At 38.0% G+C, this 25,909-nt stretch overlaps 2 protein-coding genes across 2 annotated transcripts; both read left to right on the top strand.

The window, feature by feature from the left end:
• Positions 1–11,689: 11,689 nt before the first annotated feature.
• cdx4 (caudal type homeobox 4) lies at positions 11,690–14,771 on the top strand. The gene is made up of 4 exons (XM_067598377.1): positions 11,690–12,131; positions 12,676–12,678; positions 13,374–13,519; positions 14,326–14,771. The coding sequence occupies exons 1-4, from the start codon at positions 11,690–11,692 to the stop codon at positions 14,557–14,559; spliced, it is 825 nt and encodes a 274-aa protein (XP_067454478.1). The 3' UTR covers positions 14,560–14,771.
• A 2,495-nt stretch (positions 14,772–17,266) lies between these two features.
• Positions 17,267–24,176, top strand: chic1 (cysteine-rich hydrophobic domain 1). The gene is made up of 6 exons (XM_067599564.1): positions 17,267–17,438; positions 19,940–19,994; positions 20,979–21,134; positions 21,530–21,586; positions 22,080–22,139; positions 22,711–24,176. The coding sequence occupies exons 1-6, from the start codon at positions 17,293–17,295 to the stop codon at positions 22,759–22,761; spliced, it is 525 nt and encodes a 174-aa protein (XP_067455665.1). The 5' UTR covers positions 17,267–17,292; the 3' UTR covers positions 22,762–24,176.
• Positions 24,177–25,909: the final 1,733 nt, after the last annotated feature.

The following is a 25,909-nucleotide window of genomic DNA, read 5'->3' as shown; positions in this document are numbered from 1 at the left end:
CTTGCTGTCTGGACTCTTAATTACTTAGAAATCTTAATGAGGAGCCCTGGAAACACCATGAAATACAGAAAACTAGTTACATCTCTATTTTATTAAAACACAAACTGGTAATGCTCAAAAGATTTTTTAGCCAATTTAGCATGAATTAAATATCTCAACAACTTTTGGATGGACTGTCATGAAATTCTGCGCTGATATCAATTGTCTCCAGAGGATGAATCTGACTGACTTTCGTAATATCATGATTTTCATCCCCATCATCAGGTAAAAATTAAAATGCATCCAATACTTTGATTTATCTAACAATTTGGTTTTCTTTACAATTAGCATTACACCCTCACAAATCTGCTAGCATGGCCACAGACTGGCATGAACATGTAGCAATTTTGCTTAATTTAATCAAGAAATAATCTGCTGAAAATGACTCAAATCCAGCTAAAAGGCTCACAGATCTATGCACAATTTGTGAGCTTTGGATAAGTTTTCAAAACATCATGACTACATGGTTTCAATCAGTCCAATGAAAACTTTAATTTAATTCTTAATCCAGGAAATCCAATAAATCTACAGGCTATTTATGAGTCATATGCACATTCTTCTCAGTGATGATCACTAAAGGTTAAAGGTCTCCTCTAGTCATGCACTGAGACATTTAAAATGACTCTCCTTTCAAAAATAAAGTGTGTCACATATGGTTTTTCCACAAGAAAAGTTGATTTAACTTGTTAGTTCTTAAAAGCACATCAACACTTTCTCCTTTCATCGAAAACTTCAGAATCTTTGAATATGTAAATACTGTTCATTTTAAATATTTAACTGCTCAAAACAATGTTTCTCCTACTTCACCATGAAGTCCACTCTCATTGTATGTGTGCTGGAAGTTATAAGAGTGTAAATCACACTTCTTTAAGTTGCTTGATTGGTCTCCAACATATTTGTGATGTCACAAATTGTCCTCCTACCTTCACCTCTTCAGATAAATGTGAAAACACATCCATCATTCTGAAAACAGGAAACAGAGAAAAACAGTGAAGTAAAATATAAGAAAAACATGTTTTTGAGTGGAGGGGGGCTTTAAGATATATACATCTAGTTTAATAAATAAAAAGAAAACTCAATCTTCAATCAACAGAAAAAGAAAAAAATATATATATATACAGTCTTCCAAATGTGCTTCTTTATTACAGTATTTGCTAGTAAAATAGAGTCCACATTAAGACTGATAATATAGCCAACTGTAGCATATGTAAGTCTGTGGTTCCCAACAGTTTTGACTTGTAACCCTTCAGACAAACTGTTTTGACTCCTCGTCAACATTGCATTGCACCGAAGAGGTGTATTCCCATTTTTAACTTGAATATTTTTTGTAATAGTTATACAATAAACAGTTTTTATTCCTCTATTTCAGAATTTAAAAGAAAGAGAGAAAAGACAGAAAAATTAAAGGAATTTCTGTGGCTGAAACTTCCTAAGACCCCTCAGATTCATCCCTCAGTCCCTTGTGAGATCCCAACCCCCAGGTTGGGAACCGTTGGCACAAGTAAGTATGACCTATAAAAAGTCCCTCAGCCTTTTTTTTTTTTAACCTACTTTTGATTCACAGAATCAAATGCGCCTTGATTATTCCCCTTTGAATTCTTAAAACATTAATGAAGCGGTATGTTTGGATTGGAATGTGCCATCAGTGTTCAGCCCCGCTGTGGCTCCTTGGACTGAGAGACTCACTTCCTTGCCAGAACAAGGTGTTGGCAGCCTGTCTGTTCACCGGGACAATGCCCCTCCAAGCGGGAAAGGAAGGAACTCTTAATCATCCTGGTCACGACCGGAGGACGCCACACACAAGGCTTCCTATGGGAGCGCAGTGCCCCTGCTTACTGGCACTGGGTGTGTCCGCGGGGAACACACGCTACAGGACAGGTTGGGCCATCAACTGTCCTCAAGGGCCCGCTTGTCCTCACAGGATTTACTATGTTTACCGTAAGGTGAGCGCCCAACATCACACCCAAACACATATCAACAACCTCTGACTACTGTGGACTATTTCCAGAATATCAGATACAAACAAACAAGGGAAGGATGTTGAAGGGAGGGGGGCTCTTGACTGTCATGTTTTTTTTTTTTTTTTTCTTTTCTTTTGGTAACAAACATAACAGGCTCGTGTAAAAACACTTACACACAGTGTTTTTCCATACAGGCAGAGGTATGAGGACTGCCCTTCTTCTTTCCTGAGGGACCGCTGTGCAGCAGCTCTGGCACTCACTAAAGAGAGTTTATAAAACCTTAATAATAATTCACCATTTCCAATCCCAAAAGCCAGTCCAGTTTTCTTTAGTCAAAGCAGCACTGTTTATATCAATAATGACAATGACAAATGACACAGGGAGTCTTTGCCTTGCTCCAAGTCCAGTGCAAATTATCTGACAGGTATATTAAAGAAAAAAATCATAATGATGCAGTTTAAACGACCCAAAACATTCGGCCAAGTTCTGCAAAACGCTTGGAACAACCGACCTGCCAAGTACCTTGAAAATCTGTGTGCAGGAGGAGAACTGCTGCTGTTTTAAAGCTGCTCACAGCAAATATTCATTTGATTTAGGTTTCTTCTGTTTACTGAAGCTTGTATGATGCTAATCTATTAATAAAAACTATTCATGGCCCTATTTTTGAAAGAATCCCCACTTTACATTTAGTGCCTAAAACTTTTACACAGTATTGCATGTGCATTTTCCTTTTTGTAATGAATTTGCAAAGTGTCCTAAGGAGCTGAAAAAGGCACAATGTAATATTACTATAAATATTATTAGTAGTATCCAGGCATGTAGTAGTGAGTAGAAAGGGCCCTGACATCAAAAATCCTGGAATTAAAAGTTCGTTTTAACTGCAATTTGGAAATTTTAGATTGTTAACATTATATGTAAACTATACTAAATCATAAAGTGGCTACTGAGAAGTCACAGCTGTTTGCAGTAGTTTACACTGAAAGGAGATTTGCGATACTAACATCAAATATTTATTGTACATTATAAAACAGTCTTGTTGATCTATATCAGAGTTTGTCCCAGATTGTTGTGCTACACCACTGTTAGAAGTGATAATAGTAATAATAGTGATAGTAGTTAATTTTCTATGTTTTGGCCTACAAGAATCCTGTAAGACTCCTAAGTGTCAAGTGAGGTAAGTTTTAATTATACAGGCCAATGTAAAATGATTACAAATTTTCCACAGAGGCCTGAACAATCTGTACAATAAATGACACCTTCTATCCTTAGACCCTCAATAAATAAAGAGAAACTGCACAAAAAGCTACTGTAACAGGGTGAAAAAAGGAGGAACCTTAAGAAGAGCAACAGGAAGGATCCATCTTCCAAGATCTGCTCCGTCAGGACTTATAGAGTTTTTTTAAAAATCAGGGTTTGAGAGGTTATAACATTTAGAAATGTCCGGTTTGTGTCAAGAACCTGAGCAGTCTGCTTGTATTTCCCTTATTTAACAATTGCATTTATGAAAACAACCACTCCCCGCCCTGACCACTTCCAGGGTCTCTTCCCAAAGCAAACAGAGCTGCAAAACACTCCATCAATCACCGAGAAAAAATGATGTTAATTAATTCAGTAGCCTCTAAAACTGAAGCCAAATACACATCCGGGATCCAACTGAATCGGTGCAGCTTGAAATCCCATCATACACTGATTTGGGGGCCACTGACCAAACACTACAATGAAGAAGAAAAAAAAGTTCCTCCTCCCTATATAAATGGCCACACAATGCTATTCCCAGACCCCTGCCCATGAAGGTGAATGGTGGGTAGGCCACATCCGAGCCTCTCACCTAAATGCAGAACAATAAGCCGGATACTGTCCCTCTAAAAAGCGTTAACTCCAGTCCAACTTTAACAAGCAGCTAAATAAGCTAAATAAAGATTTTGGTGCAAAGGTCAATGAGAAAACAAACAACAGATCAACATCATCAGGTTTAATGTGATGCCATGTGTAATAGTTTTGTGAATGTTGAAATTATGAAGGTGCTGTACAAAACAGAAAATATCAAAAAACAGAATCTGCACACAGTTTTTTCCCACACAATATTTCTTTACTCATAAGACGAAGAGTCTGCAGACATGAATGTTTTAAACCAAGCAAGCTCTAAACCTTCTTAGTTTAGTGACGTAGCATGCTAACATTTGCTAATTAGCAATGTTATTTTTTTATTTTATTTGGTCAAGTCAATTTTTATTTGTATAGCCCGATATCACAAATCCCAAATTTGCCTCAGGGGTCTTTACAATCTGTACAGCAATACAACATCCTCTGTCCTGAGACCTCAATTTGAATAAGAAAAAACTCCCTTAAAAAACAAAGCTCTGGATAAAAAGAAATTGTAACATGATGATGGTGCCAGATGAACAATTAAGGGATCACCAAAGTTATTACAATTTATTCTGATTTTGTGTACCAAATTGCATAACAATCCATTAGCTAGTTTTTGAGTAATTTCACTCAAAACTGAGACATCTGTTGAGATATTTCAGTCTGGACTAGAGTCGTGGACTCATGGACGTTGCCGTCACTAGAAAGCAACATGCAGACGCTACGATTTTGTGCCAGTAAATCATTTATAAACTCTGGGTGACTCAGCAAACCGATTACTTCCAAGGGAAAAAAAAATCAGGCATTTTATATTCATTCATGAATAATGTATGATAACCTAAGCCGCACACTCTCTGGTTGACTCAGCAAACTCTGGTTGACTCAGCAAACCAATTACTCCCCCCCCAAAAAAAAAACAATCAGGCATTTTATATTGATTCATGAATGATTCATGGTAAACTAAGCCACATAATACCACCGCAAATGTTGGCAATGCAGCAGAGATCAGAGACAACATCTGCAAACTGCTCGTGGCAGCAAACAGGACGTTTGATGTCCCACATTTGGGTTCATCAACTGTCCTCCAAGAGCAGCCACAAGAGCAGCAGGGTGAGTCGACAGAAGAAATTTCACAGAAAAAGGATTACCGCACACACACACAAAAATGCATCACAGCTCCAAAATAACCCCACCATGTTCACATTAATTATGCCCCTGTGGTCCCGGCATTTTTTCCCATGATCTCCTGGTGTACGAGCGTTCTATACACCCTTTACCCCCTGCCAGAGAGGTAAACAATGGGGGCAAGTGGGTGAGCTGGTTTCTCTGCACTTTTGCCTTTGAATGGGCATTGATGAATCTGAAGGCACCCGAGGGTGCATGGCTGACATTCGTACGTTAGTTCTCTGGAAACTATTTGAAGATCAGCATCATGCAGCTCATGTTATCACTGAATCTTATAGAATCAGGAGATGATCAGGAGTGCTTTACTTATCAGACACAAGCCTCTTTTCTGTTTTTTCCATCGGTAAACAAACAGGGAATGGCAGGAGGGTGAACACATGCTATGAATATAGTAAACATTGAGCAATATATGGCTGGACTTCAAACTTCAAATTCAGACCAACGTTACAAGCTTTCGTAGAATGTGTTTTTAACAGATCCAGTAAAAAAAAAAAATTATATTTGAACCCCGTTGAATTGATCTCACTAATGCACAACACATGAGTTGCCTGACTGGGATAAAATGCCACTTTATAATTTCCTGAAGTGAGCTTGAAGATCCCCTAAAGACATGATTTGGGACATATAAAAATCCTCTGCTTGGAATGATAAATTGTGTTTGACATGTTTTTCCACAAAAACATGTTTAAGAATCCTGAAAATGGCATCTTCTCCTTATTAAAAATCCAGAAACTATGTGCACTGCAGGCTTAGGAAGTCGTATACCGGACCCCATTTGGCTCCAAACTAGTTGTGATGTCACAAAACATGCTCGTAAGTACAGGCCTTAAACTCAGATTTAACATGAGCGCAGAGAAACTTTCCACTTTCAGCAGATGAATGTGAAAACAGACTTCTAGTAACAAACTCTGCACATACATCATTCTGCACAGTGAAGCTCAAACATCCAACTGAGGGAACAAAGAAGAAAAACACATTTTTGACCGGAGGGGGACTTTAAAGTTCTGAAAACCCTAAAAAATCAGCAAGATCACAGATTTTTCATGAATCATTTCCTCGAAATTACACAGGCAAGTGGTACTCACAGGTGGAGTCACCAGATGTTTGTTAATCTTAAGGCTTGTTTGCTCTTTTCTGGCCAAAAGTTGAGAAATGAGAGCAAACTTTAAGATCCTTGAGCACAGTGAGATAGAAACTGAAGCTGAACTTCTTTGCTAAATGTTTTATCCACATGTTTTATCTTGGGGGCTTCAAATGATGACGCTCTCATTTCCCACAGAATGTGTGGATGTCAAAGTCAAAGTGAAATTTCACAAAATGTTCACTTCCCACACCACCAGTTTGTGTGTCTTCCCACTAGAAAAAACTCCCACAATACCCTGCGGTTATGATGTCATAGTAGTCTATCACAGGGTTGCTGCTTATAATTTCTAGGCCTTTTTTACACTTACCCCCGGGGTGTAGAAAATGTTCACGCAAACAAAAACAACTCGTAAAACATATTTTACAATCTTGCCAACATCTATTTCTGCTATAGCCGGAATAAATAAATCAAATATCCTTGGATGTGACTTTGTGTTTGCAGTATCCTTCTTTCCATGTGTTTTACATTACAGACGACAAACTAAAGATCGTTGCCTGTGTTTCAGCCATGCAAGGCGAGTTTCTCTAAAAATAGTAGCAGATGGTCCCGTTTTACCTCCTTCCCCGCAGAGAAACGCTGTGGCCACTTCAATAACACCAATAAAGTTATGCAACAAACTAAATTCTTGGGCTGCTTCATTGCTGACTGTTGCTGATCTACACCATATACAGACTGCTGAGGTCAGGGAAAGAAGTGACTTTTGTCCAGTCCAGTGAGGTTATCTGAGGGATTGTCATTTCATTTCAAGTCCATTCAGTGATTGTCAGGACGTTTGTCAAAAAGCATGAAAGAGTTTACTTCACTTAATCACCACATGCACAGCAAATGCAATAACTGGAGTCATTTTAAAGATACTGAAACATACGTCTGGTCACTCTAAACTAGAGGTTTGCTCCACTTTCTTAAACAATCAAAGCATCTATGAGAGCAGCTGACTAAATTGAGGTAAGATTGTTTTCTTAACTGTGGTTTCTGAGGTCAAAAATGAACTTTTGAACCTCAGCTTCTAAGCCAACATGGACATGGATGTCCTTAAAGTTTTCCAAAAAACAAAAAAATCTGGATATATGAGCACCTACAATGTCACTGTAATGGACAAACTAACTGCTTTTTTTTTTTTTTTTTGCTCAGAGCTCATGCAATTTGTCCAAACATGTACTATAAAACTGGTATTACAATACAGTTGGGTTTACTCCAGGAAACCTAAACCCAAAACATGTTGGATATCATCACAATCACCCCGTCAATCCTTTGGCTTGAACTCTGTACCTCAGTATATTGAGCTGTACAGCTGTGCAGAGAAACCTCTGCTGACTTCACACATAACAACATAACTGACGTGTTTCAACACTGAGACAACATTCATATCCGTCTATCTATCTATTTACCTTTCTTTATCGATCTATCTCAAATGATAGCACACTAAATCTACAAATATTTCAGATACAGCTGAAGAAATTTATATCTGTGCATCCTTGAGGAGACCAAGGACATCATATAATTGACTCAATTGTGCCATCTAGTGAATACATGTGCACTTTGTTCATGGAGGGTATTTACTGTGCCTCACTCAAAGGCTGCACCTTATTTTATTACTCTTAATACAACTGGACACTCCTAGTTAATCTCTGCGTGTTTATTGCCGGTGACACAGATAAGATATCAGATAGTATAAGAATTGAAGAATTGAATCTTAGACTATAAATATTCCACAAGGAATGAAAAATAAAAGGTGATGAATCAACTATTAATCATTACCCTCAAGAGTATCACTTTACTTTAAGGCTTCCTGTTTATCATTTATAAGCAGCACTATGATGTGGTTTTAAGAAGATTTAAAGGACATTTTAAGTGTTTATTAATGTATTTACAGTATTTTACAACCAATTATAACTTCTCTCATGAAGACATACACTATATTCTTATAACTGTCTTTTACCATACTGTCATTCATTATCTGTTCATACACCAGCCTCCTTTTATGGGTGTAATAAATCATTTATTAAATGGCTCAGAAATACTAAACAGGCGGATTTGAAGTAAGATGTTTATCCACTCCAGATTTAAGGGAAAGTGTGCCGTCAAACAGAGGTCACATCTTGTTCCTGTGTGCTCAGTTTAATCTGTAACGAGTCTGTTCTTGTTGAACATCAGACAAACCGAGGCGATGATGTCATTGAGACAGAAACTGGAGCTGCTCTGAGTCTGAATAACAGGACAACGCTGTTTTACACATGAATCACAGCTGTATAGGCACTTCATTCAAATCACTTTGGATAAAATATCTCAAAGCAAATCAGTTAATCATGAATTATCTGATGACGTTATCAGTTGCACAAATAATTTTCTGCTTAAGCTTCCTCTTAACATGAAAGGACCATATAAACATAGAGTATATACTGGTAGGTGAAGGTCACAAATATGAACAGAAACTGTTCAGTCTGAAGCAACAAATGTAGCAAGAAATGAGTATCCATGTGATTTTCCTGTTTAAATTACTCCTCAGTGCACATTTTCATAATGACTATCAATGAAACAATTGCCAACAACTGAGATATCTTTCCGAGTATTTCCCCTTTTTATAAACACTCTTTCTCTACGATGTGTTCATTAAAAAGTGCACCAAAATCCACCTGAAACATTATTTATTTATGATTGTTTCATGCAGGGAATAATATCGGTGCAAAGTTTTTATTACACTCTAATTGAACTACTAAGTAAAATATTAGGCTATCTCAGGATTTACAGCTCGGAGAGACAGTTGTCTGATGTGCACACTGTACATGATGATTTATTGACTACAAACGGCAGAATAATAGGTTGTAAATTCAGTTTCGAGGCGGGTTTTCCCCTTTGAGTCCCTACAGTTTGATAGACTGATTGATAGATTGACTTTATTGTCCATCTCAGTGGATTTTTTTCTCTTTGGCTTCTCCCAGAATACAGTAAAAAGTACATACAATACAATATTTAAAAAAAAAACAAATGGGCAGGTAACAGCAAATGGGTATACATAATACCAGAGAGCAAGTCTTATATAATAACAAGTCATCTGATAGAGTCATTCTGTGTCCAATGCCTGTATGTCATGGGCAATAAAAGACTTCTTGTATATATTCTGGCTGGTCCTCAGGGCCCTGAATCGATGGCCAGACGAGAGCAGCTCAAACTCTGAGTATAGTGGGTGTGAGGCATCTGCAGTTATATGTTTAGCCTTCCTGTGTACAGCACTGTCAGATATATTGCATAGTTGTTTTTGTGACTTGCCAATCACTTTCCCTGCGATGTTAACAATTTTGGAGAGCTTGTTAACAGGAAATACACCTTTTCCTTAATAAATAATGCTCATAGTGCTCTGACTCTGGTCACAATCTGGATATAGTCTACTGTACATTATGAAATCTTCTTTGTTGGTGGAGGCTGCCCTCTTGAGGTAAATACTCGTGTGAGTAGTCGCACAGCTTTTCATCAATGATCACTTTAATTACAGCAGCTCTGAAATCCACAAGAGGGCAACAGTGAGTCACAATCATCCACCTACACATTGTGGAAACTGCAGGACAATAAAACTCAGTGCAAGAACAGTAGTCTACAGTGTAGAGGTGTAGACTGATGAAAACTGGCTGGGAATAAATATAAAAGATTTTAATAAATTTAATAAAATGCACAATGGGAAAGTCATGTACAGTATTACCATGTGTTTACTGGTTCAAGAAGTTACTTCTTGACCTGTTTGACCTTTGTGTCTGATCAGTATTTCTTTTCTGAGATAAAGAAACTGAGAGGGTTTGATAAATCAGACACAATATACAGAAACTATAGAGCTCTGACAGCCACATTATGTGTTTATTTTAGTGAATGTAACAGTTAGTTATTTAGTTTGTTAGTTTGTTATTTTCTCCAGCTTTAACATGGCAGTGCACCAAAATGTGTAAAATCTCTGCTGCAGACACTGATAAGCCAGAAAAAACTGGTAAAACTTGATACTTAACGTCATCTTCTTTAAACAGCTGACGAACAGAGAGTTGGCCGTGAACTGTCAGAGGACAACTCGATTAGACTTGTCTCATAAATATTTTGTGGTCAATAAACAGATGCTTGAGAGGCATCCATCAGTGTTTATGACTTTTAGACAAGCCAATTAGTCAGCTCAGCTAAATAGGGCCTCAGACACCTGCCAAATTATTTGAAAAATACCAAGAAATGACAGATAAATATGAGAATAAGAAGTAAGTCGCATAAATAACTTTGCTTCAGGCCACAAAGTGGTGTGTAGAGTTGTCCAAGTATGAAGATCTTTACAGACGCACAAGAGTTTGACTAAAACTTGGGCCTGATAGATGACATCCACAGGAAAAAGGACATTGTAAAATTATTGTTAAACATCCCATCTGACATTTAGATTTAAGTTTCAACGTCTTGACCTAAATGTACTATTTTCCATCATCAGAATGGTTGAATTTGTCACTTTTCAGTAACCAAGTGACTGGATCTTAGTTTCTTCATGACATTCATGAAACTTTGCTGCATCAAAATCAAGTAAAAAGCACAGAGAAATAAACTGAATGTATTTTCACGCGGCAGCAGAGGATGATGTGTCGAAGGCCGCTGTTTGTCACAGAGGGGGTTGTTGGAGTTTCCTTGTAACCGGAATTAGCTGTGAAGTGCGACCTTGAGGTGTGAACACGGAATACGAAAGGTCCGGCTTGCCCCAACAAAAAGTCTCTCATACTTTGCACCTCGTTTGCAAGTGAATATCTTGACAAATAAAGTAGGATTTACGCGTGAAGCGTGGTTGGGAACGACTGAATTCCCATAATAACAGGTTTTTAGGCCCAAGACAATCTTAAACGTATTGGATCTGCTGGATTTAGTTGGGAAAGAAAAAAACCTCTAGGACTAATGCAGAAAATAGTTTTCTAACTGTATTCTATTGGGCTTTAATGCAATTAATTATAAATGGAAAGTGCATTCTTGTAACAGTCTATGATAAAATATATCAGCGCGCAATTACGCACAGGCCTTTTTTTTACTTTATGCGTTTGTGGACTTGTTGCCTCGGTTTATTGCTGGTTCGTGCAGCATGTGCAGCTGATAGGCCGTGGTGTTAATGTATTCATGAAGTGGAGTACTCATGTCCAGGATAGGCCCGCTGTCAGGTGATGACGCGCTACGGGACAGGCGCAAGGGGACAGCTGGGCCGGCAGCACCGTCCACTCTCATTTGGATGCAAATCTCCAAGAGTTGAGGAGTTGGCTGACGTCAGGAAGGCCTTAGTATACCTTTACCATCTTGTCAACAGAGCCACATCATGTGAGACTAGAGAAAGACTGGAACTACGTCGCATTTGACTTTGGGGAACCCATTTGGACTACAAAAACAGCACAGGGATTGTTTTTTTTTAACAGTTTCAGGGCAACCATGTCGCCTTAAAACAGGCCACAACACCCCCCTTTGCTGTTTTTATTATATATAATTGTTTTTAATACAAATCATGTATGTGGGATACCTACTGGATAAAGAAAGCGGCATGTATCACCAAGGTCCAGTAAGAAGATCAAGCATCAATCTGCCTCCACAGAACTTTGTTTCTACGCCTCAGTACCCCGACTTTACTGGATACCATCATGTGCCGAACATGGATACGCACGCACACACACAGTCTGCGGGAAGTTGGGGACCTACATATGGCGCTCCACGGGAGGACTGGGGTGCATATAGTCTGGGACCACCTAATACTATTCCCACACCCATGAATAACTCATCTCCTGGACAGGTTCCTTACTGCTCATCTGAGTACAGTCATATGCATCCTCCAGGATCTGCGGTGTTACAGCCGCCACCGGAGAACGTTACTGTTGCACAACTTTCTCCTGACAGAGAAAGACGCAATTCATTCCAGTGGATGAGTAAAACCGCGCAGTCGTCCTCCACAGGTGAGTCTATCTAAATCATTTTCCCTTTGTGGTGTCATTTTATAAGCTGAAATATTTGCCTTATGTTTCATTTGTAATACAAAACAAATTGTGCACAATTTGTTATGTTTGTCTGGCAGTTGCATATCAATTTGTCCAATTAAATAAGGATGATACACATCAAAAGGCAAAATGCATTGTTGGAAAATAATGTCAAAAGTATAAAACATGAAAATGCGCAAGAACCTCGTCGAAAATTAAAAGAAGAGAGGGAAAAATGGACTAATGTGACACTAGCCTTGTGCAATTTCCTTACATTTAATAGGTGTGTGAGAGTCATGTGCAATAATAACAGCACAGCAGAATCAAATGTGCACATTCATTATTTCCATAGCTAATAAATTTTGATGGGAAGATCATCTCAGTCTGCTGTGGAAATAAAAAAAAAAAAACAAAGGTGTGAGGAACCGGCGCCAGGCCCAGTTGTGATGTTAATTCCTGTAGATGTGAGGTCGACTTCCCTGTCACATTGTTTCGTGTTTTGAGTGTTATCCGTCATATCCAGGCGGTGGCCTTTGCTTTCAACACCTCTTCACTTTGATATGCACCAAGCTCCCTTCCTCTCCGAGAGTTATATTGCCGGAAAGAGTGACGTTTTTCACAGCTAACGTCTCCAACATACTGTAGGCCTTTTCAGTAGCCTGTAAATAACACTGATACCAATCCAATATATGTGTTTAGGCCTATATAGGCTTAGAATTAAAGAGCCATTCTGCTTTACACTAACTTATATTTGTCAATTTATATGAAGTTGTGCCCATAATGGGTTATTTTGTGATAACATTTGTCACATTTATATTCAAACTTGCAGCCTCATAACTGGCCTGTATGATTGTAAAACAAGTACAACCGTTTCCAGCATGAACTGCACGCTGTCAGGACTTGATGTTTTCTTATTTTCAGTGTCGTGTGTGATGTTTAACATGCCACTAGAGGATCTGATTGGTGGCTGTTTGAAATTCACTGTGCTACAGCTGTCATCAAAGCGACATCAAAAAGCCCAATTTGCGTATGTGTAGACAAAGCAAAGAGATGTGGATTTAAGACGCAGCTAATAAAGATGCTATGCGCAGATAGGCCGGTCCCGGCATGCAGCCTCCTCTGGGTAAATCTTCCAGTTCAACCACCTGGATGCCAGGAGATGATCACTGGAGTCTAAAAAAAAAAAATTTAAAAAAAATCTTGTTTCTGTTTGTTTCACAGGTAAGACACGGACGAAGGAGAAATACAGGGTAGTGTACACAGACCATCAGAGACTGGAGCTGGAGAAGGAGTTTCATTTCAACAGATACATCACAATCAGGAGGAAATCTGAACTGGCTGTCAACCTCGGTCTGTCGGAAAGACAGGTAGGTCTAAAAGATCCAAAAAATACTCCTGCTGGCTTTATTTTCAACGTAGAAAGTTGCAACAAACTATTTAAAGACACGACATACAGTATATCTCATAGCCCTCATGAGTGGACTCCTTATAGGCTTTTAAACAATATAACAGCCGTTACAATACGTAGTAGTTACGGAACATAAAAGCATTACTTTGGATATATTTAAAGCAGTTTTAACCCGGGATAACTATTATTATCTTTAGTTAGCTATTTTATTAAATAAATTAGGCTATTAATGTGTGATAATTCTGTTTTGAAATACAGAAGTAATACGTTTCCTGATATTTAGAAATATACTGTATATGCTCAGGATGCATACACAGGTTAATATATTTAATTTAATTTTTAAATAGTTAGTCAGCAAATATTAGTCCTAAATTATGGAAATGTATTCCTTTATTTATTTACTTTATTTACTTAAATTTAAACTAAATGCATTAAATTAAATTTACATTTATTATTATATATTTTTTATGTATATTTATATGTCCTATGTATTATTTATTATTAGGCCTATATATTTGTTATCTATTATTTCTTAAATTTCCTATCTATTCTTTTAAAGGCATTTTATTGTATTTGGAGGAATATGATGCATAAGCGAAGTAGCTCACGCCCAGAAATATCCTCTATATATAATGTTTATTATTGTTATTTACGTATTATTAATGTATTAATTCCCTGTGTACATACATGTTTATTTTATATAGAATAGCACATAGATTAAAAACATACAATATATTTAACCTTATTTTCTTTGTGCACTCTCAGGTGAAAATCTGGTTTCAGAACCGCAGAGCCAAAGAGAGGAAGCTCATCAAGAAGAAGATGGGTCAGTCTGACGGCAGCGGGGGGTCTGTGCACAGTGACCCGGGTTCAGTGAGCCCTTTGCCGGTGCCGGGGTCCCTCAGCCCCACAGACATCCACGGCTCTCTGTACCCTCCACAGGGAATGAACACCTTGCCATCTATCAGGAATATACAGCCAGTGACTGTGACTCAGTGAAAGAGTTTCACCCTCTGGACCATCATAACATAACTGAGCACTCCGACACGCTGACAGGACACTTGATAGGCAGCCAGAGGATCAGCTCACGTCCTGAAGCACCAAGCTGTGGATAAAGATTTGATTCACAGCAACGAAATGCTGGAGGCTCTTGAAATATCGCTTTTTTAAATAGAATAGTTCTAATAAAATGGGGGATTTAAAAAAAAAAACGAAAAAATCAACGTGTTTCAAAACTTAAAAGCTTTAAATTGTTTGTGAGTTGATAAGATATAAATATCCTTTTTGTATGTGATGACGTGTATGTGTTTGTGAATAAAAAAATGAGAATTCAGGGACCTTTTTTTTTTTAAATGAAGTTTTAAACTGGATGTCACACTGTGGACTAACTGCTTTGACTTGACAAATCATTCACACCAGTTTTTCAGCACAATTTATCCTCTTTAGTGAAAGCAGGGAAAAGAAAAGCGAGCAGCTGTTGATGATACGGGTCGTTTGATGGCAACGTTCAAAAATGTAAATAAATTGCTTTTTTTGCAGTAAACCTGTCGTTTTCTGTCATTTCTCTGGTTTGAATTGTGTATCTATCTATCTGTTTTGAACAGTGCATCTATAGTTCACCTTCTTCCAGTGTGCTTGAAGAAGGAAAGAAGTCTGAAACTACAACAACTTTATTCGGAGACGCGTTTCGGCTTGTGGCTCCATCAGGGTCAAAACACTGCAAAACACATTTAAACGACACTTAAGGTAAAAAAAATCTTGTTTAACAACTGCGTGTGTGTATATGACTGGTTGTAGTTTATATATTTTTTTCAACTTTTGTAAATGATTTTTTGTTTCATCTTATTTAAACGTTTCTTTCGAGTTGTGGCCTTCAGGGTCAGCAGGCAACACAAACTACAAAGAAACATTTAAACAGGATAGATGTGAAATAAAAAATCATTTACAAAGGTTTACAATATATGTATAATACAACCAATCATATACAAACACGCACTTGTTAGACAAGATTTCTTATCTTAAATCTTATTTAAATGTGTTTTGCAGCGTGTTGACCCTGATGAAGCCACAAGCCGAAACGCGTTGGTCTCAACATAAAGTTGTTCTTCTCTTCAGTTCAGGAGTTTGAAGCTAGATGGAGGTTTCTTATTCTGTTGCTAATTTCAAAAATCTATTAAATACTGACAGGCTTCTCCGAAAAAAAGAAAAAAAATCTAAAAATGTCCAAAACAATCAACATACAGACCTATCAAGAGTAAAACATGTTAGCTGTGATATATTGTTTTCGAAAGGTGATAAAATTGACATATATGTCAGTTCAACGCATCTACTTGTTATCTTTACTTTCCAAACTTTTGATAGAATAGATGTCAGCTTCATTTCTGAAGACAAAACATTAGCAAAGGAGAATGACCAGACTTTATACTGCATCTTATGTAAATGTGGAGCCTACAGTCGAGGTAAATTTGTTGTTATTGTAGTTATCTCTGAAATAGTTTCACTTGCGAGTTTAACCAGAACCAGTGTGAGTGTCCACAAATGAATACAGCAATTAAACTGATGGGGTTTAGTTTTTCTATTCAATTTAACACTTGACAATATAACACTAATCTGATTTAACACTCGTTAAAATAGAATAACATTTTCTGGCTTTTGAACACATGTCAAATAGGGTAATATGTCATCATAAAGTGCCCTTAGATTTCGTATTTATTGTCAGTTAATCCAATACATCCAATATATTGTGAAATATTTTGTCCATATACTTCAGGTAGTTTGTCTGTTATAGGTTACTAAACGTAAGACACTGTAAAGCATTTAAAGCAACGAAAGTTGAGGCTTTTGGGTTCAAAGTGTAGGTTCATGCGTAATTAGTTGAAGTGACATGTTAATTGTCATGTGGCTAGACTGGCTGTTTAAGGAAAAGGACTTTTCCCGACTTTGACCTCGTGTCCATGACTGAAGAACTTAATTATCTCTGATGCAAACTGCAAAATTTATCATTTCTAATGTCGAAGAAAAAGTAAATACGTCAGTTATCTTATTGACTCCTGTCATGTCTCATTAATGTAAAATGATCTATTTATTTATTTATACTGCAAAACTTTATTCAAGAAAAAATTGTACATATTACATCAGGCACAAAATAAGTACACAACACAATAAAGGAGTGTTGATAACAACAAAAAATAGTATATAAATATATTTTTAAAAAAATAAGGGATGAAAACAATATAAATCAATGCAATGAGAGACACATGAATATTCAAAATAAGTTGAAAATAAAATAATTATAAGAATAATAAAAATATTTTTAAAAAGATTAAAAGGTCTTTAAAATAATACAATAAAATAAAGATATACATTAGAAAATGGCGATTAATTTGACCTCTGGGAGTTTCATCGAATATATTTCTGTTAAATTTTATGAACCTGTTGCTTCTTTACTGTTTGTTAGAGAAAGAGTTAAACTCAGTCCAAAAAAGGAGGGAAAGACGGTTGGAAACCTAAAAACTTCCGTTTGTGAATAAAACATTTTCCCTATCAAATAAAAAAGTTAACAACATAGTTTAGAGACGTGTGACTCAAACTGTAAAAGTAACAATTGATAACTTTAAGATGAAAACAGTGAGTAACATTAGTGATTGATTAGTTTTCTGCTCATCTGATTACTTTACAAACTCCGGCTCCGCGCGCGCTCGTGCGTCCGTGCGCGTCCCCGTCGGAGACGTCATGAGCGTCTTACTACCCAACATGGCGGACTTTGATACCATTTATGAGTTAGAAGACGAAGAGGATGAGCGCGTAGTGAGTGAGGAACACCTGCCCAGATACTGTCCGGAGCCCGTGGTGATGCGAGGGGCCGGGCACATCACAGTGTAAGCGGAGCCGCGTTTGTCGCGGTTGTTTTGGGGTCTTTAGCCTGTTTAGCCGCTGCTAGCCTGCCTGCTAACGCTAATCACAACAACTCACAGTTTGTCTCGGAGGAACAGCAGGTTTGACCACGAACGGTTCCCAACATTACTGCGACATAAACTAACCTTAACTGTCTAATATCCCCATGGCAACTGTAAACGTAGTAACGTTATAATCGAGCAAAATACATCGTCATCAGTCTTGTCTTTTAAACACAGACATGATGAAGTTGTCTGCCGATACGAGCTTTATCCCAGATGTTTTTCACTGTAGGTTTCATCACCGGGGGTGTCAGTGAGTTAGCTGACCACATTATGACTGAGGCTGTGGGTCTGTATCACACTCAGCGTGCCCCCCATCCCCCCTAGTGTGACGTCATACAGCATAGTGAAAACAAACTGTAAAAGCTGACTGTCGTCATCATCTTCATCCTGACATCAACCTGACCAGAGACTCCCAGCTGGGGAGGGTTTTTTTCAGCCTCCTTAGCCAGCTTTGCATCTGGATACAAAACAACAACAACAAAAACAATTTTAAAATAATAATAATTCATTTAATTTGTTCTGCACTTCTCATTCACAGTGAATCTTAAAGTGCTACAGCGTTAAAACACATATAAAGAAAATATAAGAAGAGTTAAGATGAAAAAGCCTCCCTGAATGAAAAGGTTTTTAAGCCTGTTTTTAAAAGAGACTTGGGTCTGTGCTGACCTCAGATGGTTAAGAAGGCTGCTCCACAAGTGTGGCTCCATGATGCGGAGCTCAGTACTGGAGGCCTGGAGGAGCGAGCTGCTGGCAGATCTGAGGGTGCAGGTGGAGGTTTGTGGTGTGATCAGTTCCTGTAGGTAGGGAGGCACATCTCCGTTGATGGATTTGTATGTGAGTAGCAGGACTTTGTAGTTAACCCTGAAGGAGACTGTTCTGGATGCTCCTGCCAGGGATCCCTGTGAAGAGCACAGTGCAGTAGTCCAGTCTTGAGGAGATAAAGGCCAGGACACGTTTCTCTGCATCTGACAGGGTTACAGAGGGGCAGAGTTTAGAGATGTTTCTGAGATGGTAGAAAGAGGTTTTGCACAGATGTCTTATATGTTTATCAAAAGTCAGGTGAGGGTCAAACCTAACACCTAGATTTGTGACTGAGGAGGAAAAGGGGGATGTCGTGGCAGTCAAAGGTGAGATGAGGTGTGAGGGATGACTGAACCTGGTGCCGGCAAGGAGAGCTTCAGTTTTGCTGCTGTTTAACTGGAGGAAATTCATGCTCATCCAAAACACAATCAAATTATCATCATTTGTCAGACGGACATTGTTATTATCAAGCTTTGCCTTCCTAGTCAAGATATTTCAAAACAGCAAAGTGAAATGCAAGAGAGAAACAGCATATCATCAAGTAGTTGTGAGTAATATAACAATATATATCATGAGATGAGATGATATAAATTTGTCAACTGAGATTTTGCCTCACTGTTTATACCATGGCAGATCGGGTTTATTGCCAAGTAGGTTCACACATACAAGATAAGATATCATATAATACAAGATATCTCCTTAACATCTGTGGGTGCAGAAAGTCTGGAGCTGCAACGATTAATCGATTAGTTGATCGACAGAAGATTAATGGGCAACTATTTTGATAATTGCATAAACGTTTTAGTCATTTATTAAGCAAAAATGTGTCTCAAATTTGTGGATTTGAAGCTTGTGTGTCGTATATGACAGTAAACTGAATTCCTTATGATTTTTGACCCTTGATGGGACAAGAAAAGACATTTGAAGACGTCATCGTGGGCTCGAAGAAATTATAACAGACATTTTTCACAATTTTTTGACATTTTATAGACAAAATAATGAATCTAGAAAAAAATCAGCACGTTAATTGATAATAAAAATAATCGTTAGTTGCAGAAATAAGTAGGTAAATGTTGGCAATGTCGCAAAGAAAATGAGCAGAATTACTTTAAGCCAGTATTAAACTTTTGCATGATCTTTGCATCAGTAGTTTGTCAGGTTTCATTCGCTGGATTATGCAAAATCAAACGTTCCTGTCTGATTCATTTATACATACTCAGTTGATTTTCCAGAAAATGTATTTTATCATAATATATGTCGATGTCATTATATAAATTAACACATATAGTGATAGAGGGTTTTATTCATATTGCACATCAAGAGACACAGAAAAAGGCAGACACACATTGCAAAAGTGCCCAGTGAGAAGTGGGCACTTTTGTTTGTCACTGTATGTTAAAGCCTAAAAAAGTTCACTACATCTACTGCATCACTCTACTATTAATAGTCAGTGAAGCCGCATTTTACAAGTTATCATGGAATCAGAAAATATCTTTGTACTCTGGATTATTTTTGTTTATGTTTTGAATATAAATTTTGATAACAGACTTTGTACTTAGTTTAAAACACATTGTATCATGACATTAATGCTCACAATGTTTTTTGTTGTTGTTTTTCAGGTTTGGACTGAGCAACAGATTTGATACAGAATTTCCGTCTGTTCTCACGGGAAAGGTACATTTTGCTTTAAAGCTTTCTTGCACTTCAGTCTTGCAGGCTGCTTTCTGTTCAATTCCAAGTGGGAAGAATTAAGTAATTAAAGCCACAGTGATTCTATTGTTCTATTGGGGCTTTAACAACCCTGACTTCCCCAAATCGCCCCAGTCAAACCTTTCCAAGTGGTTTTGATCTGATGGAGATGCATTTCAAGCAACACACCACAGTGCATAGAAAAGAGCCTGAATGTGCTGCTGTCCAGCTCTGTAAATGAGTAAGCCGTCTATGGGGCTTGGTTGTCGGGGACCCCAGTGTTTTGGAGGGTCCAGCTCCAGGTGATAAAATAATGAAATGAAGACTCTGCCGCAGACAAGAAAGGAAAGCTTCCTGGGTCGGACGCAGAAACACAAAAAGGCTGCAGGGGTAAGAGCAGGCCGAGGGAAGTGTGGGGCAATAAAAAGTACCTTCAGTATTGTGACCCAGGGTGACATGTGATGGATGAGGTCACAATTATGATGATTGAAGGGTGCAGATCAGGCCCTGCTGGGCTTTATTCTGAGGTCTTTGGCTGTTTGCAAAGAGACCTTTGCATCCTGTCATAAAAGATTACGACCCCTGTTTTATGGCGTACAGACTCGGCGAGGAATGAGCATCCATTCAAGTTGTTTGGCCGGCGCTGCCACAGGCACTGAGCTTATCTGTCCTTTGAGTCCCTCCTTGCCTTGAACAGTCTAGAGCTTGGTTAGCAAGTCAGAGGCAGAGTATTTAGAGATCTCATCTCATCTCTGGACAACATCTACAAATATCTACCTGTTGGTTTTCTTAAGCTCTCTGATCTTTCTGCACAGGTTTCTTTTGAGCAATTAGGAATCTTTCATGTCAGCACCACCTAAGACCCCCCCCCCCCCTCTCTCACCATTGCTGTTTGATTCTGGCATCCCAACTACATAGGAGCTATTTATTTTGATATACATGCATCCATTTGTTTTGTTTTTTTTCTAGGTAGCGCCAGAAGAATTCAAAACCAGCATCAGCAGGGTGAACGCTTGTTTGAAGAAGAACTTGCCTGTGAATGTGAAGTGGCTTCTTTGCGGCTGCCTGTGTTGTTGCTGTACAGTAGGCTGCAGTCTATGGCCTGTTATCTGCCTCAACAAGAGAGTAAGTTCCAGACCTCCCGTGACACGAGTTGGACAGTTTAACTCTCCCTTACATCAGCGCTGATTACTCCGGGGCTGTTATAGCAATTCAGCCACGTTGGTCTAAGTATAGAGGGTAATAACAACTTGTGTTCAATTAGTGGCTCTGTGTAGAAATGACGCATTGCGCCGCACAGCTCCTCTTCTACCCAGCTCAAGGGTGTGTCATTTAAAGGTGGTATTACCACTCAGAATCACTGACAACAAAGTGGACATTACTAGCTGGTAAATTGGGAGTTCAGTCCATAAATCCAAACACTGCAGCTGTTTACTGTTACCTGTTAAATTGTAAAATTGAGTAATTTATATTCTGTTGCTCTCATTCATGTACATGCATGTTATTTTCTATTCCAACAGACAAGAAGGTCTATTCAGAAGTTGTTAGAGTGGGAAAATAACAGACTATACCACAAGGTAAGAAAAGCAACAAATTGTGAATAAGCACCTGTGTGAAAGTGCTTAATTGTCTGTGTCAGTGATCAGTGTAAGGCAAAGTATCATCATGATGGATAAAGACCATTAATCTGTTTTGTAAACTCTTAAGCTGCAACACAGGGTCTTCTTCTTCAAAGCTGTTTGAGTCAGATCTGGTGCACGGGGCCTGAGAGGACCGTGAGGTCAGCAGTAAAATGCCATGTTAATTTTGTTTTGTCTCGCAGCAACAAATTACAGCTAGTAGCTGTGCAAAGGCATAAAGGAAGCTCTTCAGGGTGTCTGGCCACAGTTTGACCCCGGCGAGACCAGACAGCCCTGCTCTCAAATTTCCCCTGACACTGAAGGGGAGATTTCAGACAGATTTTCCTTTGTGTGTGTATTTGTGTGTGTGTGTGTGTGTGTGTCTTTGTGTCTGTTTGAGAATGAGAGAGATTTTCATTCATTGTGTCTGTGTCTTTTCTTCTCTCTTCAGCTGGGGCTGCACTGGAAACTCAGTAAAAGAAAATGTGAAAGCAGTAATATGATGGAATATGTAAGTAGGCTATCACAACAAAACAACTATAATTTACTGGATTGTTGCATAACTTCATGAACATCTTGATTATTTTCTATGTGATTTAAATGATTAATATTTCTTGGTTAATCAATCAACTGCTTTGTCTATAAAGTACAGCTGCAACCTATTAATTCAAATGATCAAAAACATTTCCAAATTATCAGATTCCACCTTTTCAAATGTGAATATTTTCTGTTTTTTTTAAGTCTTCTGTAATAATAAACTGATTATCTTTTGGTTGTAATTGAGAGAACAGTTGATAGATTAATTAATAATAAAAATAATCATTAGTTGCAGTTATAAAGTTTTACACTTGACTATAATATATTGCAAAGAAAAGCAGCAAATCATCATATTTGAGGAGCTGGAACCGGAGAATTTTTGGCGTTTTTGCTCAAAAAATTACTGAAACGATCCATCAATGATCAAAATAGTTGCCAATAAGTTTTCTGTCTATCAATTAACTGACTCATCATATCAGCTCTAGTCAACAAACGTCTTACAATTGTCCTGAAAGATCATTTGTGTTGTCTTTTTCCTCCCGCAGGTGATTCTTATAGAATTCTTACCCAAATATCCTATATTCCGACCAGACTGAGGAGGCTGTTAACAGACCGGACGTGTGGCCCTTGAATCTTATCCTTAGTGCCTTGTATATACAGTATGTTGGAATAAGGGTCTGCACTGGTGTCTCTCGTGACGACCCTGTACATCTCCCAGTACCTTGTACATTAGAATTTGCAACACTGTCACTTTGCTTTAGAGCAGATTTTGCACATTTTCCCGACAGAACTAGGACATGTCCCCTTTTGTTGCACTCTGATGTGTTTTTGTTACATGTGACAAATGAGTGAAAAAAAAAACAAAACGTAACTCTCGAAAAGTGCATTTACCCCAAAGAACCATCAGCCTGTATCCCATCTATTATATCAGTGAATCCTTGCAAAGAATGTGATGCCTCCACCTTCCTCAAGTATCCTTGCCTTATGTATGATTTTATAAAAAAAAAATATGTTAACAGGAGGACGAAGGCATCGGGTGATTCAACAAGTCTGTAGATTCCAGTGCTGTTTGTTGGGTTTCCCCTCTTTGAATCTTTGCAAGTAGATGGGACGGTTGAAATTGCCTAATGTACGGTGTACGCCATCACCCTGTGTGTTTTCTTTACATTTAACCCTCTGTACATGGGAACTAGCTAGTAAAGGAAGTTGACCTGTAAATACCATGTTAGGATAAGCTGTACAGTGGTATACCATTGTTTACATAAAGTTACTTAGCTCTTTAGTTGTTGTTTTTTTTTGCCAATATATTGCTGTACTATAGTTTTGATTAATGAAAGATGTCTATGTACCTTTCTAGTTTATATGGACCTGTTTACCTTTGTAAGCCATATAGTTACAATGTACATGATGCCACAGTTAGGACTGATAATTGCACTTGAGCCCGATAGAAAGTCAGGATTTCAGCATTTCATGCATCCTGAATATTCATCCAGTGACAACAGCAGTGCATTTTATCATGTGTTATTTTTTTTGCCAATGAAGATGACATTCGGTGAGACCGTTCAAGATGCAGTTGGAAGGTAACGATTTGAACTCTGCACTTCCGCTCATTTATTAAATATTTTTTCAATTATTTTATCCCAACTTTGCATTAATTTTTTTTATAGTTTTGTACTTTTCCCTGTGGTGTTCTTGGTCCTCCTGATGTGTTAGGAAGCACACTCGTCTACCGTACATGGCGTATTGAGCAGATGGCTCCTTTGTTTCAATCATTCTGTCCGGTGTTAGTGTTATTTTCCTGCATCTTTGTCAAGAGATTGCTGCATTGCTTTGTATTAGAGTGCCTCTGGAGTAGTTGTGGAACCACAGAGAAGTACAGGTTGAAATCTGTTCTCTTATACAAAGGAGATTTGAAATTCTCCACCCAGTATTGTCCCTGTTACAATTCTTGTAAATGTTTGTCATGATGACTTAATCCCTATGGAGAGAGAAAATAAATTGTCGATTTTGATTTTTCTTTGCTGTTATCTTTTTTTTTTTTAATTTGAAACAATTCTGTTTCATCTTTGTAAAAAAAAAACAACAAAACAGATCATTATAGACCTTTTTCCTCAAAGCCTGCAGCCCCGCTATCAGAAATGTGGCAATTTGTCATGTTTAACAAGGTGTTGAATCGTTAACTTTAACAAGACAGCCTGCAATTACTCGACACTTTTGTAAAACTCAGGAATGAGTACTGTTACCATAACCTGCTGTTACTTTCTAATGTTGGATAAGTGGTCAGAGAGCAGAGAATACTGAACCAGACCGCTGCATCTCACCACAACCCCCGAATACTAAAGCAGTGGGCTTCACTTCAGTGTGGCTGGTTTTATGGTCCTTTGTTTTATTGTTTTCACATTGTCTGTCCTTGTTTAGACAGAGGTTTTCAGCACAGTGCTTCACCAGTGCTCTTAAGAGCTTGAACTCAAGTAGCTGTCAGCTTTAGTTTTAGTTGATTTGGAAAAGAATTATTAACAGCATTACGGTATATATTCAGAAGATTTAGCCAAGAAGCTTATTTGTTGAATTAATTAAGGATTTCCTATGAAAAAAACAGCACATACATTTAGAAATAGTTATAACATTTTTAAAAATGCATGAAAACTAGGCTGTGTGTCTCTACATCCTGATAGTTTACAAGCAAACTTTGGTACATTGAATTTTCTGAAAGGTATTTAGATGTAAACAAATTTACAATTAGCAAACAGCACAAAGGTCTTTTTACATTAACAGAAGTAAATCATACATTGTATTCTGACACTTGTCACCTTTATGGAGGGTTGCTGCTCATACTGCATATCAATAACACTATGCTGAGTGTCTGTGTGACCTGCATGTGTACTTTTTACATTCCTAGCAAGTTGTACTGGTCTTACAGCCTCGTGTGTTTACAAGCACAAACACAAATGTGTCTGGGTGCGTGTGTGTGTGATAGAGAGAGTGTTAGAAAGTCAAGAACTCGTGTGTGTGTGTTTGTACATGCAGATATTGACACACTTGAACCCTGCCGCCTATGTACACACTGTGCAGTATTCAGATGCTCCGTGTCTCATTGGATCCTGTGTGGTGCACAGACTTTATAAGAATATGCACTAAGTTTGATCATCTTTAACTTTGCATGCATGGACATATCACTTAATCAAGTGTCATGTGGAAATAAAAAATACATTTTAGGAGTGTTTCAGTTGTCTAAAATTGATTGATTGTAATTTTGAAAGCTAAAGAATGAACATAACCTGGATCATCTCTTTATTTCATGCAGTTTCTGTCCACTAGGTGTCACACTGAGCCATGAACAGACTGTGCAGTGTAGTGGACATTTATGGTTGTAAATAATTTCAACCATTTGCACTCATGCTGTGGTTTACTCTAAATGTTATTTTCTAATCAGCCAAAACCACCAAAAATGAAAGAAAAAAAAACATCTGATCAAAATGATGATGAACAAAAAGCAGCTCATTAAGTCAAGTAATATACTGTACAATGAAATTAACTTGTAAGATGCAGTGAGTCTGTGCCATTTCCCTCACACTGAAGATGTATATATAAAATATAAAATATTGTGATTCTATTTGTTCTTGTTCTTTAACTTCCTCCCCAAAAAGCCTTTTCTGTGTGATCTTCCCAGAACAGCTTCATACCGCTTTAGACAACTGACCCCCAGCAGTGCAGTTAGAAGCCATGATAAACAGAGAAACAGCA

Source organism: Thunnus thynnus, chromosome 9 (assembly GCF_963924715.1).
Source record: "Thunnus thynnus chromosome 9, fThuThy2.1, whole genome shotgun sequence".
In the NCBI taxonomy this organism is placed as follows: domain Eukaryota; kingdom Metazoa; phylum Chordata; class Actinopteri; order Scombriformes; family Scombridae; genus Thunnus; species Thunnus thynnus.
The sequence above is the reverse complement of the archived record's forward strand: the minus strand, read 5'-3'. Positions and strand labels throughout refer to the sequence as shown.

Coding starts and splice junctions, on each gene's coding strand:
- cdx4 (XM_067598377.1), top strand. CDS start 11,690: ATGTATGTGGGATACCTACTGGATAAAGAAAGCGGCATGTATCACCAA. Junction 13,520..14,325: donor TCGGTCTGTCGGAAAGACAG/GTAGGTCTAAAA, acceptor GTGCACTCTCAG/GTGAAAATCTGGTTTCAGAA.
- chic1 (XM_067599564.1), top strand. CDS start 17,293: ATGAGCGTCTTACTACCCAACATGGCGGACTTTGATACCATTTATGAG. Junction 21,587..22,079: donor ATAACAGACTATACCACAAG/GTAAGAAAAGCA, acceptor TTCTCTCTTCAG/CTGGGGCTGCACTGGAAACT. Junction 22,140..22,710: donor GCAGTAATATGATGGAATAT/GTAAGTAGGCTA, acceptor TTCCTCCCGCAG/GTGATTCTTATAGAATTCTT.